Here is a 2,219-nt window from a genome sequence, read left to right as displayed (position 1 = left end):
GCCCTGCGGCAGGGAGCGGCTGGCTCTGTCCCTGTGGGCATGACCCAAGTGCCATGACCCACCTCCCTTCCGAGGGTGGGACCCAGGCATCACCCCCCTGCGAAGTGGTCACCCCTCTGGGTCCCTCAAACCCACCCTCTCCCCCTTCAGCTCTCACAGAAGAGCCCACGGGTCTGGGTGATGATGCTCTGACCTCCTCTTTCCTTCCAGCCCCCAGGGTTTCGCCGGGCGTACAGCTCACCCCTCTACAGTGACCAGCAATACGCCTGCGTCAAGGACCTGCTCTGTAAGTGCTGTCCCCACACTGGGCTGCCCCATCTCCTCACATCCTGGAACTGAACCCCTCTCACCATCCCTGTGCCTCTGCAGCAGCCAACAGGAGTGACCCCGTGTTTGAGACCCTGCGGACGGGCGTCATCATGGCCAACAAGGAGCGTAAGAAAGGGCAGGACGACAAGAAAAATGTGAGTGTGGGGTTTGCCCGTCGCTCCCAATGCCCAAGGGTCCTGGCATCGCAGCCTGCACCCCATTTCCACCCCCACTTCCCTTGCCTGGTCTGCACCCCCCTGACAACTCTCTGCCTTGTAGCCTTTGGCTGCTATGATGGATGAGGAACCGGAGGCTACGAAGCCACAGGAGGGCAAAACTGAGGGCGGTGAGTGCTGTGGCCATGGCAGGGCGGGCTGTACACGGGGGAAAAGGAACTGGGGGGGGGTCTGAGCTCCATCCATAAGCACGGGGCAGGGACAGAGTCTGATGGGGAGACTGTACTTGGGGAGCCCACCAAGGTGGGTTTTGCCCTTCAGAAAACAGGTCTTTAGTTCAGGTCTCCACCCTCTGGGGCTCTCGTTGAGCTGGGCACAGGAGACCCTTGGGAGGAGGCTAGTGCCAGGGTGGGGAGGCAGCACCAGGAGAGATGTAACACCCCCTCCTCCCATTTCCAGGCACCTCTGAAGGGGACAAGAAGACTGAGAAGAGCACAACAGATGACAAGGTAGCCTTCATCCTCACTCTACACCCCAAAGGCCCGCAGCCTTGGAGCAGCATGAGCAGAGGCTGCAGGGATCTCCCTGCTGGGCTCTCCAGGGCTGTCCTCAGCCTTTCTGGGGCCCTAAACCCCTCTTTTCTCCTCCCCCAGAGCAAGAAGCCACAGCCAGGGATTCGTGGTGGCTATCTGCAGTCTCACTACTTCGTGGCACTTTATCGCTTCAAAGCCCTGGAGAAAGATGACCTGGATTTCCCGTAAGTTCCCAGCCATGTAGTGGGCACAGGAGTGATGAGGGGAAGGACGTGGGGTGTCCAGTGGGGAGGGGGAGAAGTCTTCACCTCAACAATGAGGTTCTTGTGGCCAGGAGGGCTCTGTGAATGAATGAATGAGTGAGTGAGGGCAGAAATTAGAGCCATGCCAGCTGTGGTTTGGGTTTTGTGGGTTTTCTGCCTGACCCAATGTGGGCATTGAGTGGGGGTCCTGGCTCTCACTGAACCAGCTCTCCCAGCTCCCAGGCTTTGGGCACCAGCCTCATTTCCAAGGCTGCTGGTGTTTTGTCTTGATGTGATTCCACTGATTTCTTGCACCCCAGACTTGAGGGTGAACTGCTCACGTACAGGACCTGTCTGTCCCTGAGCCCACGGGCTGCGTGTGGTCCTTGACCTCCTCTGACACAGGGCTCTATGGAAAGCAATTTTCCTTGACAACCTCAGGGTCTCCCATGGCAGGGGGGGTCCCTGCTGCCCCTCACACTGAGCTCTTCCTTCCCTTCACAGGCCAGGGGAGAAGATCACAGTGGTCGATGACTCCAATGAGGAGTGGTGGCGGGTAAGGCTGGTGTCCTACAAGCACAGAGGGGAAAGATGCAGAGCTTAAAGCAAAAGGAGAGGTCAGCTGGGAGTGCAAATTACACTCTAAGGGGGACACAGCCCCCTAAATCTGCTGTGTCCTCATGTGTCCCACAACCTACAGGCTGTTTGTTATGGGGGGAATCTGGGGGTCATACAGATTGGCTCCAACCCCCACCTCGCACCCATCTATTTCTTTCAGGGAAAGATTGGTGAAAAAATTGGCTACTTCCCTCCAAACTTCATCATCCGGGTGCGGGCAGGCGAGCGGGTGCACAAGGTGACACGCTCCTTCGTGGGGAACCGGGAGATCGGGCAGATCACGCTCAAGAAGGATCAGGTAAGATGGGACCCCATGGTCACAGCCTGTGGTCCTCCAGCCC

At 58.2% G+C, this 2,219-nt stretch overlaps 1 protein-coding gene across 3 annotated transcripts in view; it reads left to right on the top strand.

Moving 5' to 3' along the window:
- The window catches only part of STAC3 (SH3 and cysteine rich domain 3), a 3,456-nt gene that overhangs the window by 1,022 nt on the left and 215 nt on the right, over positions 1 to 2,219 (top strand). For 2 of the 3 annotated variants that reach the window (XM_010176013.1, XM_029086986.1), the window contains exons 4-10: positions 211 to 286; positions 370 to 464; positions 589 to 655; positions 945 to 994; positions 1,139 to 1,242; positions 1,765 to 1,816; positions 2,039 to 2,176. In XM_010176013.1, coding sequence (XP_010174315.1) covers positions 211 to 286; positions 370 to 464; positions 589 to 655; positions 945 to 994; positions 1,139 to 1,242; positions 1,765 to 1,816; positions 2,039 to 2,176 — 582 coding nt within the window. The remainder of the gene's footprint in view (positions 1 to 210; positions 287 to 369; positions 465 to 588; positions 656 to 944; positions 995 to 1,138; positions 1,243 to 1,764; positions 1,817 to 2,038; positions 2,177 to 2,219) is intronic. The other variant, XM_029086987.1, reaches the window with a different exon arrangement.

This window comes from Antrostomus carolinensis, unplaced genomic scaffold, assembly GCF_000700745.2.
Source record: "Antrostomus carolinensis isolate BGI_N321 unplaced genomic scaffold, ASM70074v2 scaffold38529, whole genome shotgun sequence".
In the NCBI taxonomy this organism is placed as follows: Eukaryota; Metazoa; Chordata; class Aves; order Caprimulgiformes; family Caprimulgidae; genus Antrostomus; species Antrostomus carolinensis.
The sequence above is the reverse complement of the archived record's forward strand: the minus strand, read 5'-3'. Positions and strand labels throughout refer to the sequence as shown.